At 52.7% G+C, this 15,967-nt stretch overlaps 2 protein-coding genes across 2 annotated transcripts in view; both read right to left on the bottom strand.

Annotated features, from left to right (window-relative positions):
• ETH_00011235 (uncharacterized protein) overlaps nt 1–1,476 on the bottom strand; it is a gene marked incomplete at both ends in the record, with an annotated part of 3,177 nt that extends 1,701 nt beyond the window's left edge. Inside the window, 2 exons of the mRNA XM_013377362.1 lie at nt 496–522; nt 791–1,476. Of these exons, the coding sequence (XP_013232816.1) occupies nt 496–522; nt 791–1,476 (713 nt within the window). The remainder of the gene's footprint in view (nt 1–495; nt 523–790) is intronic.
• Nucleotides 1,477–3,463: 1,987 nt separating this feature from the next.
• ETH_00011230 (RNA methyltransferase, TrmH family domain-containing protein, putative) lies at nt 3,464–14,894 on the bottom strand (the record flags this gene model as incomplete). The annotated part of the gene is made up of 12 exons (XM_013377361.1): nt 3,464–3,511; nt 3,884–3,974; nt 4,166–4,320; nt 4,538–5,034; nt 5,474–7,501; nt 8,322–9,371; nt 9,646–9,780; nt 10,202–10,497; nt 10,718–10,888; nt 10,972–11,147; nt 11,532–13,430; nt 13,593–14,894. The coding sequence occupies 12 exons, from the start codon at nt 14,892–14,894 to the stop codon at nt 3,464–3,466; spliced, it is 7,848 nt and encodes a 2,615-aa protein (XP_013232815.1).
• Between the last annotated feature and the right edge of the window lie 1,073 nt (nt 14,895–15,967).

The following is a 15,967-nucleotide window of genomic DNA, read 5'->3' as shown; positions in this document are numbered from 1 at the left end:
CTAAACCCTAAACCCTAAACCCTCACTAGCCCTTGGTTTCGATCCTGAAACGCAGTGGAGAGAGGGAGTTTTGGCGCTGTTTATTCCTAAATTCGGATTTGTTGGGGAATTGATTTTTTTCAATTTTTTTAATTTCTAAATTTTTTCCTAAGTTTTTGAATTCATAAACCCCATGAATTAATTCTCCAGGCCTGCTGCTCACGCGGAAACGAAAAGAAAGATTTGATTGTTTGAAATGGTTTTGTTTTTCTTCTAGAAGTTCGAAAATGTCTTTGCATGCGCGGGGAAGGACCCCCTGGGCTTGGGGTGTACGTACACCGCAGCGCAGCCCCAGCGTGTGGGTCTTCCCCGCGCCCGTCTGTCCGTACAGCAGCAGCGCAGCACTTTTTCCTTTTAAAAAAGAATTTAATAATGAAAGAAATGAAAAGTAAATGCAGCTTTCCGAGGCCTCCGGGGTGTACAGACAGTCGAACTTGTAACGCCGACTCGACGCACCACTCACAGATACCCACCCCGCCGCCCCTGCGCAAACCCTAAACCCCAAACCCTAAACCCTAAACCCTAAACCCTAAACCCTAAACCCTAAACCCTAAACCCTAAATCCTAAACCCTATACCCTAGGTTTTGGGGTCTAGCACGTTTCAAAGCCCAAATCCTAGCACTTAGTGCACCCTGAAGCCTGGGAGGCCCCAAACCCTAAACCCTAGCGTGCCGCAAACCCTAAACCCTACCACATGTTAACCGCAAACCCTAGCAGTTGCTAAACCCTAAACCCTAGAGTGGCTCAAACTTGCCGTCATAGGAGCAGCAAAGGGCCCCTCCCTCTTTCTTCTCTTTTTCATTTAAAGGCCGAATTCTAACAGCCACTTTAAATCCATTTTCTTTTTCTGATTCTTCTAGGTCCCCCGTTGCTGCTGCTTCTGCTGCTGCTGCTACTGCTGCTGGAGGTGCTGGCGTTGCTGCCACTGGTGCTGCTGCTGCTGCTGCTTCTGGGGGTGCTGGTGTTCCTGCCGTTTCTGCTGCTGGTGGTGCAGGTGTTGCTGCCGCTGCTACTGCTGCTCGTCCCGGTGCTGCTGCCGGCCTCAGCGCTGCTGCTTCTGTTTGTGCCTTTGTGGCTCCTGCTGCTGCTGCTGTACGTGCCGTTGCTGCTGCTGTTGCTGCTGGTCTGGGCGTTGCTGCTGATGCTGCCGCAGAAGCTGGTCGTGGCGTTGCTGCTGCTGTCGCTGGCCGCGGCGTTGCTGCTGCTGCTGCTACTGAGCGCGGAGTGGCTCCTGCTGCTGCTGCTGCCGGGCGCGGCGTTGTGGCTCCTGCTGCTGCAGGGTGTGGCGTTGTCGCTGCTGCTGCTGCTGCCGCTTCTCTTGGGGCTGTTGAGCTGGCCCTGGGGCCCTTTTGAGGGGTTCGGGAGGGGCGGGCGTGGGCCGTACGTACACCCTGGGGGGCCCCCCTGCTGGGGCCCTTGGGGTCACTTGCTCTCATATACTTGGCTGTAGCATTTCTTCGTTTTCAGCTCTAAACTGCAAAAAATAATCAAAAAACCCCAAAATAGCTTTAAATTCCAGACCCTATACCCTAAACCCTAAACTCTAATCCAAAAGCTCTAAAAATAAAACCCTAAATCATTAAAATTACGCTTCAAACCCTAATCTCACTGAGAATCGGTCCGGGGGTTTTCACTGCAGTGGCGCACGTGTCTGCACACCTCGAGGGAAGACTTCGGAGTCCATCAGTTGAAGTATATGGAGGGGAAAAAATAAATAAATAATTTAATTCATTTAAACGCAACTAAATGCAAAAAATCCGAAAACGGGGTGAAAATAAACACCACAACCCCACTTGGTGGGAGTTACACAGGGGGCCCCTCAGCCTCCACGACTTATTCTCCAAAAGTTACCACTTTAATTTAAATTTCACCTTTTTCTTTTTAAATAAATGAAAAATGCATATCTAGACGTCAGATTATTGTTCTTTTCATTTTCCATTTGACCACACTCCCCGGAACTCCTTGGGGGCCCCTAGGGGCCCCGTGGGGCCCCTGGGGCCCCCCGGGGCCCCTGGGGCCTCCTCTTTGTTCACATGCTGTAGAATCGACTGGTTGGTTTTGAAAATGAAAAGTTAATTATTTTTATGCATAAATAATTATATTATTTATAGATATAAAATTGAGAAAAAGAGGAGAAAATTTGGTTTTTGGAAGTCCACCGTTGTTACAAAGTGTTTCAGAGGCGTCCATAGGCCTCTGTGCAGTCCACAGGCAGCTGCAGTGGCCAAACCCTCAGCCCTCAACCCTAAACCCTAAACCCTAAACCCTAAACCCCAGCCGTTTGGCGCATCAGCGTTTGCTCAGTTTTGCTGTTTTTTTTCCTTCCGAACCCTCAAAAGAGGTGCTGCTTTGCGTATTCCCAAATGCAGATTGATGCAGAAACATGCACATTAAGAGAACGAATCAACCCCAGCTGCAGCAGCAGCAGCAGCAACACAGCAGCAGCAGCAGCAGCAGCAGCAGCAGCAACACACGCAGCAGCAGCAGCAACAGCACAGACGTAAAGTCGGCGTTAGCTAGTTACTTTTCATTTATTTATTTTTTAATTGTTCGAAAAATCAACAATTCAGGATTCTTTTATTTACTTCAACTGTTCAAAAAATCAACAATTCAGAATTTGGTTATTTATTACCAAAAGGAAAATCAAAAAGCCTCAAAAATAAATAACTCAGCAGTCAGAACACCGTCATTATTATCTCTTTTGTTCTCGGTATTACTATAACCATTATCACTGTTATCACAACTTTAACGTTAATGCCATTATTATTATTATTATTTCCATTATTATTACTATTATACTTCTACTACAACTATTATTTGTATTATCATTCCGATTATTATTGCAATCATTGCTCTGATTATTGCTTTCATTATTATTACCATAGTTTTTATCATTATTACTATTATTATTATTATTATTATTATTATTACTAGTTTTATTAATTATTATTGTAACAATTACTACTATTATTACTTTTATTATTCTCGTAACGCTAATTATTATTATTACTTTTATTATTATTATAACAATTGTTACTATTATAACAATTATGATTATTACTATTATTATTACTATCATTATTATTATAACAATCACTATTATTACCTTCATTATTAATGTTTATCACTATTGTTATAACTATTATCATTATTATTACTATTATCACAACAATTACTATTATTATTATTAATTGAAAGCCTTGCCTGTGGCATTTCGACGCAGTGGTCTGCTAGGGCGAGTAGCTGCGCATGCAGCCCCTCTTTTTCTGCGCCCAGCAGCAGACAAGTTTTTTTTTGAAATTTAAATTTTTTTAAAGAAATTGAAAAAGCTGTTTGTTCTACGGCCACGACGCTGTAGCCCTGGGCCCGCACTTCTCCCAAATAAGCAACAAGTCCTTTTGGGGGGACCTGAAAGTTGCAGATTCAAAATCCAAAATGCCACAAATGCTGCTGCACCCCTGGGGGCATCCACTGCAGCAGCAGCAACTGCTGCTGCTGCTGCGGCGCCGGCGGCGCCGTGTACAGAAACCGCGGGAAATAGCAAATACTGCAGCCGCTGCGGCAGCAGCAGAGGACAGCAGCAGCGGTAGCAACAGCAGCAGCGGTAGCAGCAGCAGCAGCGTTAGCAACAGCAGCAGCGGTAGCAGCGCTGGCAGATATCAGCAGCAACTACAGAGGCAGCAACTGCAGTAGCAGATGCAGCTGCGGCAGCGGATGCAGCAGCACATGAGCATTCAGACACCAGCAGCAGCAGCTGCTGCAGCACAGCCTGCCAAAAGCAGCAGCAGCAGCAGCAGCTGGAGTAGCAGCCGCACAGATTTAGCAATTAAATTTTTGTCTCACTGCTATCATGGGCAGCCACTGGTGGGCAGAAACAGATATGTTTTTGAAAGTCGCATCCTTAAGAAGGTCAAGGCTCCTGACGACGAGGCATCTGAAGATAAATAAAAAAATTAATTATTAATTAATTAATATGTTAATTAATGACAAAAAACAAATAATCTAACTGTGATGCAGCAGCAGCAGCAATTGTATTCGCTGGAGCAGCAGCAGCAGCAGCAGCAGTAGTAGCAGCAGCAGCAGCAGCAGGGGGCGGAGCAGCAGCAGCTACTTGGTGCAGCTGACTTTACGTTGTAGACTTCACAAGTCCTCGCCAAACCTCCCAAGTTCGGCGGCTTTGAAATAAGAGAAGCAACAACAATTAAGTTGCTGCGCTGCCGCAGCGCAGCAAAAGCAGCTAGCGGGTCTTCCACGCAGAGGCAGCTGCTGCTCAGCAGCGCCTGCAGCACCAACCCCCGCAGCAATAGGGTCTAGGGTTTAGGGTTTGGAGAGGGTATAAGGAATGGCGTGTGGCCAAGGCAGCCCCTGCTAGGGTTCGGCGCCAATGGTTGAGGGTTTAGGGTTTAAATAGTTCGGATTAGATCTAATGGCTGAGGGTTTGGGGGTTAGAGTTTAGGATTTAGGGTTTAGGGTTTAGGGTTCAGCTCTTAGCTCGACCTGCGTCGCAGGCACAAATTTCCTTTGGCAAGGCCCTGGTTCCGTCTCTGCTGCTGCAGCGTCTGATCTGCTGCCAGCTGCTGCTGCCAGTGCCATTTCTGCAGCAGCAGCAGCTGCTGCTGCTTCTGGTAATGCAGCAGCAGCAGCAGAACTAGGCATCGAGCCATCGCCACCAAGAACTTCGTCACAATACCCCGCAGCATCATAGCCAGAAGCAGCAGCAGCAGCAGCAGCACCGGGAGCAGGAGCAGCAGCAGCAGCAGCAGGTGTGTGCCACGCCCTCTTCATCTCCTGCTGCACTGCGTCCTTAAGGGCCACTGCGAGGGCCCAGGAGGGCCTGAGGTCAAAGCTGGAGAGGACATCAGCTAGGTGCTGCTGCTGCTGCTGCTGCTGCCCTTTCGCGTCTTTGTCTCCTTTCATTTCTTCTTTATTAAAAACTTCTTCTTCTTCTTTTGCTTCCTCAAACCCCAGGGCGCTCGCGCCCCGCAGCGACGCGCCTGAGCAGCCGCAAAACAGCAGCCGCAGCAAACCCGCAGCAGCAACGGCGCATGCGCTAATTCACAGCAGCAAGACAGCAGCAGCAAGGCCGCAGCAGCAGCAGCGCATGCGGTAACTTGCAGCAGCAAGACAGCAGCAGCAGGCAAGAGCCTCGTTTTCAGCGTTTCTCTAATTCGCTGCTGCACTGAACGATCGAGGGTCATGTGGCAGATACCTGCGACGTCCAGCCAAGACTTAGGGCTTAGGGTTTAGGGTTTAGGGCACACAGCAAATATTTACATTTTCTACTTTAAGTGTGGGGCTTAGATGGGGTTCAGGGACCACAGCAAGTGCCCGCACTCTACAATTAGGGTTTAGGGCGTAGGGTTCCGGGCCCGCAGCAATAGCCTCACGCTGCACTGACGGTTTAGAGTTTAGGGTTTAGGGTTTAGGGTTTACTGTGCTGCTGCATGGTCTCGAAGACAACCCCGGCCTCGGGAATTAGGGTGTATATACAGCCATCCCTCTCTGGACACCATCTTTCAAATGCCATTTCCAATTTAGAAATCATCATTTTACAATCTTTCGATTCGCTTAGCATGCGGTACAAGGCCTTCACAAACCCTGACCTGCTGCTGCTGCTGCTGCTGCTGCTGCTGCTGTTGCTGCTGTTGCTGCTGCTGCTGCTGCTATTGCCTGCGTCGGGGGCTGCTGGCTGTTGATCCGGGACTTCGATTTGCGGGGCCTTTGCTGCTGCTGCTACGCGAGACAAAAACTCATGCACTAAGTACTGCGCTGTGCCTCTGCAGTAGGCGGCGTTGGAGGTAAGATAAGGGGCAATGGCCAGCAACAGCAGCTGCTCTAGGGCGTCCGCCGTAGACTCTGCTGCAGCAGCAGCTGCTGCTGCTGCTGCTGTCCACTTTCTCAAGTGCAGCAGCACGTAGCCCCCCACAGTCAACGCACTTATCACTGCCTGCCGCGACAAATCATACCGCCCCAAAATATCAACCAAAGCAAACACGCAGCCATAGGGGCCCCCATGAGGGCCCCCAGGGGGGCCCCCAGATGGGCCCCCAGAGGGGTCCCCAGAGGGGCCCCCAGAGGGGCCCCCGGAGAGCAGCCCCTGTAGGGCCCCCTTGGCGACTCGAACAGCAACGAATTCGACATAATGCCGGACATCTGGCATGAGGGGTTTGCTGAGCAGTTCAAAAATAAGTTTTTGAATCTTTTCCACGGATTGAGGTGTATATACACCTAAGTGACACGACAAACAAGACAGCGCCTGCCACGCACGCAGCTGCCCCCGGTGGCGAGCAGAGTTTGGCATGGGCAAGCGGTCGCAGGGGGGCCCCCGGGGGGCCCCCTCAGACTGCTCCCCTCCCGCTTCGTTGCCCTGCTGCTGCTGCTGCTGCTGCTGCTGATTTGCCTGTTTGTTTGCGTCCCGCTCTGCTGGCTCTGTCTCGTCTTGGGGTGTCTGTACAGCTTCAATTGCCTTTCCTGCCAGAGCTTCAAATACAGCGGACAAACTTGTTCTTAAGAACTCCATTTGATTTGCATCTATGCAGAGCAGTCCCGCAGTGGCCCCTCCAGGGGGGGCCCCAGGATCCACTCCAGGGGACCCCCCTGAGGGCCCCCCCGGGGGCTCGCCAGGGGGCCCCTGACGCGTATCCGTGCTGTCCTGTAGAGGCCCTTCCCAAAGAGCCCCCTCAGTGGACGCCTGCGGCAGAGGGGCCCCCGCTGAGGAGGCCCCCCTCCCAGGGGCCCCCAAGGGGGCCCCTGGGAGAACGGCAAGCCCCCCTGAGGGGGCCCCTGGAGGCGAGGGGGGCCCCCCCAGGGGAGCCCCGGGGGGCACGGGGGGGCCCCCTAGAGGGGCCCCCGGGGAAAGGCTTTGGGAAAGGGCATCTAAGAGTGTGAGGGCTAGGAGGCGGAGATAGGCGGGAGTTTGGGAAAGGCCCGAAAAGCGGGAGGGGAGGGCCCTGGGGAGAAGAGCCAGTGGGGGGGTTAAGGCCAGGGGTGGAGCAATGCAGCAAAAAGGAGGAAAAGGGTTTGCTGCTGCTGAGTTGCAAAGAGACAAAGAACGAAAGTCCCGGCAGCAGGGACTCACTGACAAGAAAAATGAAACCGGGTCGCAGCTGGACATTCCCACGGGCAGGCCGCAGCGGCTGCAGCACGAACTGCTGCTGCTGCTGCTGCTGCTGCTGGCGGCTGCATGGGCGGCGTTGGCGTCCTCGCTTTCGCTGCTCCAGCTGTCGCTTCCACTGCTACTGCTGTTGCTGCTGCTGCTGCAGCTGCATGTGTAGAGGGACATGGGGGTAGGGAGCTCAAACGGGTCTGTGGGGCAGCAGCTGTCTCCGTCCAGCAGCACGAACTCGCGGTGCAGCAGCAGCTTCGCCAGCAGCCGGGTGTACGTACAGGGCAGCCCACAGCCCCCACGCCTTTCTTTCGAATCCGCAGCTCCAGCAACAAACAAAGAAGACAAAAGAGGCACTGAGGGGGCCCACAACACATTTATGAATAAGTCCATTTGCATGAAAAATGCAAAATAAAACTCGTTTCTATGCATGCATATATCCATGCATTCTCATTTCGCATTTCAAGTAAATCATTAATGCCAGCAATACATTCATTGTGCTTGAGGATGCTATTCCATTTTAAATTGTTATTATTATCATTATCATTATTATTCTTATCCTTATTCTCATTCTAATTATTATTATTATTACTATTATTATGATTATTTATTATTATTAAGGGGAATCTCTACACTACAATACTGTTCATTTCAATACAAAGGTGCCTCCTAGGTGCAGAAAGATACCAAATGCATAAACACATTCATAGACATAATATCATAAAAGACAACGTATATGGATATTAATCAAATATACCTTCATATAAATACGAAGCAAGCAAACATTGCGCGAATTAGAGAATGTCTATGCGGGTTCTTTTAAGCGCCACTTCCGCGTTTTTCGCCTTCTCAAACGGACCCGTATTTACATTCATAATAAATATCGAAAGGCAAACGGATATTAATCCGAGTTTGTTTTTATAAAACACACAAATATGCCCAAATGTATTTTCATGTGATGATGCATGCAGAGGCCTGCATGCGCATGCATGCGTGTGGGCATGTGTTTGGTGTTTATACAGTGCATGCAGGCAAGGTTGCAGAGTATTTAGCCACAATAAAATGCCTTTGCTTCTGTTTATTCATTAATTCACTTATTATTCATTATTATTTATTTATTTATTTGCTTCTTATTTGTTGTCTATTTATTCCTGTATTTGCTTTTCCTTCGCTTACAAATCACAGCGCGAGAGAGCCCCAGGCTGACGGTGCCTTCAGCAACCAAGTCTTCAACAAACTCAAAGATGAACCCACCACGCTCGGGGCCCCCCTTTTGTGTGGGGGCCCCCTCTGTACCCTCTGGGGGGCCCCAAGCTTCCAAGGGGCCCCCCAGACCCAGTAGGGGCCCCGCTGGACTAGGGGCCCCCTCTGCAGCCGGGGAAGGGCCCCCCAGTACCCGCTGCAGCTGCCACTCCGACCGCAGCAGCAGCGGGTGCAGCACGAGGCAGCAAATGCCTCCAATAAGGCTCGCTGGGATCGTCGTCTCCAGCCGCCCCCGAATGACTTGGCGGCAGTCGCTTACGAAAGCAGCAAGTGCTGCATGCGCTGCTGCAGCAACACACGCAGCTGCAGCAGGACCGGGGGCCACCAGACAGTTCCAAGGGGCCTCAGTCAAGCCCTGGAGGGGCCTCGTTAGGGTGGGAACAGCAAAGAACCAAAGCGCATGCAGCAGCCCCGGGGCCTCTCTCGTGCTGCACTGTCCAATCTGCTGCAGCAGCAGCAGCGACACCCCCACGGGCCCCGGGGGGGCTTCGATTGCTGCTGCTCTTAAGCTGTCAATGTCTGGGGCTGCTGCAGCAGCAGAAGCTGCTGCAGAGCAAGATATACCGAGGCTCGGCAGCAGCAGCCCCCAGTGAGTCTGCTGCGCAGCTAAAACACGGCTTCTGTACTTTGCTGCTGCATCAGCAGCACAAGGTGGCAGCAGCTGCTGAAAGATAGCTGCGAGTCCTTCTCCGGGCGTTTGACCAGCAGCAGGAGCAGCAGCAGCAGCGGCTGCTGCTGCTAGAGGAGAAGCAGCAAATAAACCCGAAAGGGCTTCCCCCTTGCTGCTGTAAAACCAATAAACTGCATCCATCCAGACCTCTAGGGGCCGCAGCCCCTCAGGAAATATGGAAGCAGACAAATCACAAGCTTCAGCTGCTGCTGCTGCTGCTGTTGCTGCTGCTGCTGCTGTTGCTGCTTCACACGCTGCCACGCCAGCAGCAGCGGCTTCTGCTGCTGCAGGCGCTGCAGCACAGCCACCACACAGCCACAACTTTGGGCCTTTGCAAAAGCGTAAATGAACATATTTGCTCTTGTGGACTTAATCACAAATACACAAAAAAAGCATTTATCATCTTAAACATTAATATAGACATAAGCATAGGCAGAATAAAACAAATGTGTTTGTTCTTCTTTGTTCTTGTTTGTTGTATTATGTTGAGATTTGTACTTATAAGAGCGCATGCATGCATGCATGCATGCATGCATGCATGCATGGTTTCGCGGTCTGTGTTCTTACTGCTGAGGCCAAGGGGAGCTCTGGAGTGGGGCAGAGGTGCATGCTTTAGGCTGGCCAGGGTCTTGCGGTTAATTGCTGCTGCAGCGACGCAGTTGCTGCAGCTCCAAATTCCCAAAATGGGAGCCTCCTCAGCCCCTTGCATACACGCAGCCCAGCTTGCATGCGCGCATGCAGCGAAAGCCCCAACTACAGCAGTCGCAGCTGCCACCAGCAGCAAATGTGCTGCAGCGCCCGCCCCACAAATGCGCACTTGTTACGTTTATTAGTTTTAAATCAAAAGAAAAATAAAAATGCCTTCACAGGCTTGCGATGCGTCTTTTAATGTCTCTATATTTATGCATATAATTCTTCATGTATTTGCATGCGCACACATATATTTCGCTGCAGATATGCATGTGAAGAGATAAAGAAACAAAAGTGCATCTTCTGCGATGAAAAAAATAAAAGTAAAAGAAGTATTCACTTTTCAAAAGGAAATAAATAATGACAGTTTAAAGTCAGTGAAACTTGGCTTTTCAAATCAACAGCTGAGGTGTCCGTACACCCCAACACCCACCGCCTGTCGTCTGCTTGCTGGGCTCCAGACCCCACAGCCCCAAGACCGTCACAGCTGTCCACAGCAGCTGCTCCACGCTGCTGCTGCTGCTGCTGCTGCTGCTATTGCTGTTGCTGCTGCTGCTGCTCCTGCTGGATGCGGCGGTGGTAAAGATTTCGTCAGAGCTTATATTTGGTATTTGTTTGAAGGCTTTTACAATTAGCTCACTGTTGCAAAAGTACAAAAAGTGACCCAACAGCAGCACCCGATGCCTCACCCACAAGCTGAAATCGCTGCATGCGCTACTTTCCTCTGGCCTGGAGCAAATAAGTAAATACGTGAATAAATTTATATACATAAATAATAATAACAATGATAATAATAATAATAATTGTATGCTTGCACGCACCGATACAAAGAGAAAGAAAAACAAATTTGAAAGCCGCAACAGCAGCAGCAAAGTCGTGGGAAACGCTACCATTAGAAGCAGCAGCAGCAGCAGCAACAGCAGCACCAGGTGCAGCAGCAGCAGCTGACCAGAACAGAACATCAGGAGGTGCGCCGGACCGCTCCGCACGCTGCAGCTCCGCAGCCAGGCAGCTAAGCTGCTGCTGCAGTGCAGCACAGATTTCCTCAAGCAGCTGCAGCAGCATAGTCACGCATGCATTGAAAGGCTCGAGCAAACGCCGAACTAAAGGTAGCAAAGAGCTGCAGCAGCAGGCTTTACGAAGGCTCTGCTCATGCTGCTGCTGCTGCAGCAGCAGAAGAAACAAAGAATCGCTTGTGCGTACGGCCTAAAACGCTGATGTGCGTTCTGCACCTGCTGCTGCTGCTCCTGCTGTTGCTGCTGTCGTCGCTGCTGCTGCTGCAGCGGCAATGCAAATCCTTCGCAGCTCATTGCTGCCAGCAGCAGCATTCGCCTGTCGTCGCATGCTGCTGCTGCGGTGTAGCAGCAGGAGGCCACCGCCTGCGGAGGCCCACAAATAGCACGCCAGAAGCAGCTGCAGCACCAGCAGCGCTTGCTGCAGCAAGTGCAGCACAGTTGCAATTGGCTTTGTCTATCATGTCTATCACGTCTATTTGTCCAAGTATATTTGTGCAGATAAGCACCAAACTGCAGCAACACCTACTGCAGGCAAGAGCTACAAAAAAGGACACGAAGCGTATATGTTCAAGCAGCAGCAGCAGCAGCAACGGCAGCAGCAGCAACAGCAGCAGCAGCAGCTACTGCTGCAACAGAAACCAGTAGCGACAGCAAATGCACTGCTGCTGATAAGTTGCCAAAAAAGTTCGGTATTCAGCTGCTGTTGTTGCTGCTGCTCGTCGTGCTGCTGCTGCTGCTATCACTTACTTGGGGAAGTTTGCTGCAGGGCGCCACAGCAGCAGCTGCTGCAATCAAGCGCGACAGGAAAACGGCCGCATAAATGTCCTGTTGCTGCTGTTGCTGCTCCTGCTGTCTGAAAAAGGGTTTCAGGGGGCCTTGCTGCGCCTCTTGTTTGCTGCTGCTTTGCTGCAGGCTGTTGAGCAGCATCTGCTGCACTGCAGAGGCAAAATCGTCAAGAGAAGGGAAGGCAGCAAGCAATAGGTGCACCAACGCCGGCACCTGCTGTTTCTCTCCGCGCTTCCCGTCGCTCCCGCTGGTGCTGCTGCTGCTGCTGCTGCAGAAGCTTGCTGCGTCTCTGAGCTGGCTCAGGAAGAAGCTGTGGGGCAAAGAGACCCAAAGGGCCCCCATGTGCAGCAAAGACACATATGCTGCGGCAGCATGAACTGCAGCAACGCGCAGCAAGCGTTCGTAAAGGCCCCAGCGGGCGCTTTGTGGCATAGACCCAATCACAGGCACAAGGTGCTTCACTGACGCAGCGAAGGCAGCAGCAGCAGCAGTCGCAGCCTGCTGCTGCTGCTGCTGCTGCTGCTGTTGGCTTGGGAGCAGCAGCGCCTCCAGAAACACCCGCAGGGGTGTGTAGGTGTAGCAGTGGTCCCCCACAGCTTGCAGATATTCAGCAGCACAGGACATGCTCAGACACCCAGAAACCCCCTGCTGCTGCTGCTGCTGCTGCGCTAGCCTCTGCAGCAAAAACGACTGTGCTGTTTGCTCAGCCTCTTTGCAATTATTGCCTCTCGTGAAGAAAGAAGGGACGGACATGTGGCGAACCAAACACACCAATACAAAACTCCGCGACACGCACAGCAGCAGGCTGGCCTCCTTGCTGCTGCTGCTTCTTCTGCTGCTGCTGCTGCTGCTGCTGCCGCTGCTTTTGCTGCTCGGGGCCTCCTCGTTAGTGCTTCTGCAGCAAAGAGACATAAACGTCAAAATGAAAGTGCGGCTCAGCACTGCGTTGTCGTGGGCAAAGGCCCGCAGCAAAACTACCTCAACCCAGAGGGGCTGCACAAGCAGCGGGGATAGCCAATTGTCGTTTGCTGCTGCTGCCGGCCCTACTGCTGCTGCTGCTGCTGCTGCTTTTGCCGCAACGGCGCACAATCCCAGCAGCGTTTGCTGCTGCTGCTGAACCAAATGCTGAGAGAAGTCGTCGAGGGCTTCCAAAAGGTTCATGAATGATGTCCAGGCGCCACGCTGCTCTGCTGCAGTGACTCCCGGCAGTTGCTGCTGCTGCTGTTGCTGCTGCTGCAGCAGCTGCAGCAGCTGGCGCGAGTTGCTGCGCACACAGTTAAATGTGGGACACGTGACACCCCAGAAGAGCCACCGCCACCTGGTGTCGTTGCTGTCCCAAGGCTTCCTGCCCTCCACTTGATGCTGCTGTTGCTGCTGCTGCTGCGGCAGTTGCTGCTGTTGCTCTGCTTTAAGCAGCAGCAGCAGCTGCTGCTCCGCGTCTGCTGCTGCGTCTTGTGGGCAAAATGCTGCCAAAAATAAATCATAATGCCGCAGCGCTAGCTCGAAGGCTTCCCCGCTACGTGGGGGAGGGGGCCCTTTCTGAAGCATATCAAATACCTTTAAGCTCACACTGCTGCTGCTGCTGCTGCTGCTGCTGCTGGTTGTGAGCACTGTCAAAGGGTCAAGGAGACGGTGAATTGCAGCGAAGATAAAAGCAGCAGCAGCAGCAGCAGACACGTGCTGCAGCAGCGCAGGCAGCAGCAGCTTCCGGGTGTCCTCGGCCAACGGCTGCAGTGTATCGACAGTGAGCAGCTGCAGCATCGGCGGCAGCAAACGGCAGGCCAGCCGATTGAGTATTTGTTTTGTCTGCTGCTGCTGCTCCTGTTGATGCTGCTGCTGCTGCTGCTGCTGGTCTGAAGCCTGGGGAGACAGCGCACGCAACACAGGCAGAAGCCGAGGTGTACATACACCTCGCGCACCCACTGCTCAGCCCTGATGAATCCAACAATAAAAAACAAATTAAAGTGATTAAGTTATTAATTAATTATAATATTAGATAATTAATTCATTTATTTTTGTTACTTGGCGCTGCATGCGCTCCAGAGACCGACAGAAGACGCAGGTGATCTCAGCGAGCACCGAAAAGGAGAGGCCGCTGAGGTGTACATACACCCCAACTTGGTGCTGCTGCTCCTGCTGCTGTTCTTGCTGCTGCAGCTGAGCCGCAGCAGCAAATGAGTTTCCTTGTGATGGGGCAGCAGCAGGGCCCTGCTGCTGCCCCTTTTGCTGCAGGCCAGCAGCAGCAACCCGCGACAGCTGCAGCTCTAGTTCGGAAGCAAGAGAAGCCAGGGGGTTCTCATCTTCATCAGAATTGAAATATAGTTTGTGAGAAGAAGCAGCAGCTGCTGCTGCGAGACAAACTATTAAATCAACTGCAGCAAATCGGAGCAGCGAGACTTCCTCGGAGTCGCCGTAGGCAGCAACAGCAGCAGCAGGAGCAGCAGCAACCTGCTCCTCTTCCTGCTCCTGCTGCTGCCGCTGAGCTGCAGCAACATTTTGCTCCCCCATTCCTCGCCTGCTGGACCTGCCCAAGTGCTTGACTCGAGACCCCTTAGCTTTGAAGCTCCTTTTGTGTCTCTCAGCTGCTGCTGCTGCTGCTGGCAGCAGGCGCAGCAGATCCGCAGCAGCAGCAGCAGCAGCAGCACAAAATTTACTGCAGCAGACGCTCGCAGCAGCAGCATCACTCAGCAGGTCCTTAAGCACGAAGAAGCAGCCGCATAATAAGCGAGGATGCAGCGGCGAGAGAACGGGCCCCTCAGGAGCATCTCTAAAGGCCCCCTCCTCAGGGGCCCCCTCTGGGGGCCCCTCTGGGGGCCCCCCTGGGGGCCCCCCTGGGGACTCATTTGAGGGCCCCGCAGGGGAGCTGCCAGGGGGCCCCTTATTTGCTGCTGCAGCAGAGTGCAGCAGCAGCTGCCAGTTACAGCTTGCTGCTTCTATGCATCTGAGGGATTCTTGGGCGAGGGCCTGCAGCTCTGCGTAAACTCCGCTAGAGGCCCCATCTGCTGCTGCTGCTGCTGCTGCTGCTGCTGCCTTTTCCTCAACCCATGCACGCACGCAGGCCCGGTAAGCCTGCAGAGATTCTGGAGAAGACCCTAACCTTTCAAAGAATACTTGGAGGGCCCTTGGGGGCCCCTCCCGGCCCCTAAGGGACACGGGGGCCCCCCTGGGGGCCCCGCCAGTGGGGCCCCCACGGGGCACCACAGGGGAGCCCTCAGGGGGCCCCCCAGCGGGCCCCCCCTGGGGGCCCCCAGACAGGACCCTGTCTTTATCTGTGGGGCCCCCGGTGGCAGCTGGGAAGCTGCCGCTAGGGGCTTCAGCGGGCATCCTCAATAGTGCGAAATGAGGCAAATAAACGGAAATATTTGAATTAAAATGAGTTTAAAATACCAGTTTAATGCAATTTAACTCATTCAATTCAATCAAATTAACTTTCATTATTCAGGTTCAGCAAATCTTGTAAGTTTCCCAGTGAAGGCAGGGCCCCCTGAGCATCGGGCCGGGTCAGGGGCCCCACCAAAGAGGTCAAGGGAAAGAAATGGAATAACAATTTAATGTATTTTCCATTTTAATTTGCTTATTTAATCTTTTTGTAAAGGAATATAAAGAGAAGGAGTCCCTGAGGGGCCTACAGCTGTTTCCACCTTCTCGTGTGGGGCCCGAGGGCCCCTGGGGGCCCCGGGGGGTCCCCGGGGGGCCCCTGGGGGCCCCAAGGGGCCCCTAGGGGGTCCCGGGGGCCACAGCAGTCCCTTCTCAGACATTCTCTGGAGTTAAAGGGGCCCCTGGGGCCCCCTACATGCTCACAGAGGGGCAGAGGAGGCCCCCCGTTGAATTTAATTGGTACTCTGAGAGGGTCCTAGGGGCCCCTAGAGGGTCCCTCAGGGGTCCCTGAAAGGAGTCTGGGGGCCCTAGCTGGGGGCCCGGAGAGGCCTTGTAAGATCCTTAAGTTAGCACTTTAGGCAGCTTCGGGGTCCCCAAAGGGCCCCTAAGGGGCCCTTAGATTGTGGCATAATGTCCCAAGTGGGGCCCCCAAGGGGGCCCCCAAGACTGAGACGCTTTGCGGGCTTTTGCCAGTATATAAAATAGCCGTTGGGGTGTACACACACCCCGTGCTGACTCCAAAAATATACAATAGCTAGGAATTCCTCACTATCAACTTCTCGCTCTTCCAAACCCTAAACCCTAAACCCTAAACCCTAAGCTGAAACCTACACTTAGCCTCCGCTCCATCAACACTGTGCAGCAAAGCCACTGTGTTTCATCAAACCCATCCACGGTTTCTAATTCCTACCGGGGGGCCCCAGGGGGCCCCAGGGGGCCCCCCGGGGGGTCCTCCAGGCCCTCAATACCCTCCTGGGGCCCACTAGGGGTCCCCCCTAGGGGCCCCCAGGCTTATTCTG

Source organism: Eimeria tenella, genomic scaffold (assembly GCF_000499545.2).
Source record: "Eimeria tenella Houghton genomic scaffold, Eth_scaff5, whole genome shotgun sequence".
Taxonomy (NCBI): domain Eukaryota; phylum Apicomplexa; class Conoidasida; order Eucoccidiorida; family Eimeriidae; genus Eimeria; species Eimeria tenella.
This window is presented reverse-complemented; position numbering and strand designations above follow the sequence as displayed.